The sequence below is a fragment of the Octopus bimaculoides genome, chromosome 18 (assembly GCF_001194135.2).
Source record: "Octopus bimaculoides isolate UCB-OBI-ISO-001 chromosome 18, ASM119413v2, whole genome shotgun sequence".
Lineage (NCBI taxonomy): Eukaryota > Metazoa > Mollusca > Cephalopoda > Octopoda > Octopodidae > Octopus > Octopus bimaculoides.
Genome location: NC_068998.1, coordinates 11,755,864 through 11,757,392, shown reverse-complemented (window position 1 = coordinate 11,757,392; position 1,529 = coordinate 11,755,864). Strand labels below are relative to the sequence as shown.

The window sequence follows — 1,529 nt, the reverse complement described above, 5'->3', positions numbered from 1 at the left end:
GTTATATATACAAATATATTATAGATAAAATATATATTATATATATATATATACATATATCTATATATATGCACACACACATATATACATACATATTATATATGTAAATATATATATATATACATATACATGTACATACATATATATTATATATTGAATATGTTTAATATATAACATATATAACATATAAATAACATTAACATCATGTATATGTTATATATATATGTGTGTGTATATATATTATCCATGCATGTATATATGTATATGCATGTGTATGTATATATATCATTTATACATATATATATATATTTATACATATATATATATATTTATACATATATAGTTATATAATTTACATCATATATTCATATACATACATACATGCATACATACATACATACGTACATATATATATTTATATATGAATACATACACACACACACGCACACACACACGTGTGCATACACACTCACATGCACAAACACACACACATCTCCATAGGTAATTATAAAAGGTATTAGTAGTGAGATGGTATTGTTTGCATTACATTTGCAAATGTCTTGACAATTTTTTCTTTAGAATTACAAAATTTCAAAACATCATCTTTATAGTTTTTTTGTTCTTTCGTCTTTGAACTGTTTCTTCATTTTGTCTCGTTCTTTTTCCATGATGGCATGGGTTAAGCAGACATGCAAATTTTGACATGTACACATATTTGTAAAGCAAATAATTTACATCCTAGCGTTCTCTCCAAAGACTGCCAGTCTGATTAACTGGACGAAGCAGGACTGGTATGTTTTATCATTATAAATCAAGAGAAATGTGTTTCACTTATAAAAAAAAAAAAGGGAAAACAAAAAAAAAGCAAAATATGCCCATGCTACGTTTGAACTCATGACCTGGAGGCCAGCAGCTAACCGACTTAGCTACATAGACACATACTTTGATAAACTCCGAAAAGAAAATTAACAGGTATTCCAAAGGATTAAAAAAAAAAAATTTTTTTTTTAATGGAACTCTGTAATATTTCATTGATATTTGTACAGTTTTTTTCTCTTTGTAACCCCAACATTGTTCTCTTAAGACAAAAAAAGGTGCCCTTTCAGCACTGAAGACAGGGGCTGATCTAGTTAACACGGTACATTTTCAACATCCACAACCAGAATTATTTTGCTCTGTAAATTCCAAGCTTTTACTGTTTTTAGAAATACTTTTATCTTCGGCAGGTTTGCTTTCAACTTGTACTTTAAATATATCTGAAAAAGATTAAAAAAAGGATGAAGCTGAAATTATTATCTTCTAAAGGAAATATGTAACATTAATTGGATTTTTGGTTTTCATTTTTCTTTTCTTTTTTTTTTTAGGCGCAGGAGTGGTTGTGTGGTAAGTAGCTTGCTTACCAACCACATGGTCCTGGGTTCATTCCCACTGCGCGGCACCTTGGGCATGTGTCTTCTACTATAGCCTCAGGCCGACCAAAGCCTTGTGAGTAGATTTGGTAGACAGAAACTGAAAGAAGCCTATTGTGT

The 1,529-nt window shown here is 29.1% G+C and overlaps 1 protein-coding gene across 1 annotated transcript in view; it reads right to left on the bottom strand.

The window, feature by feature from the left end:
• Window positions 1-983: 983 nt before the first annotated feature.
• The window catches only part of LOC106868658 (ras-related protein Rab-11B), a 51,051-nt gene continuing 50,505 nt past the window's right edge, over window positions 984-1,529 (bottom strand). Inside the window, exon 5 of the mRNA XM_052974535.1 lies at window positions 984-1,256. Within this exon, the coding sequence (XP_052830495.1) occupies window positions 1,147-1,256 (110 nt within the window). The 3' untranslated portion in view covers window positions 984-1,146. The remainder of the gene's footprint in view (window positions 1,257-1,529) is intronic.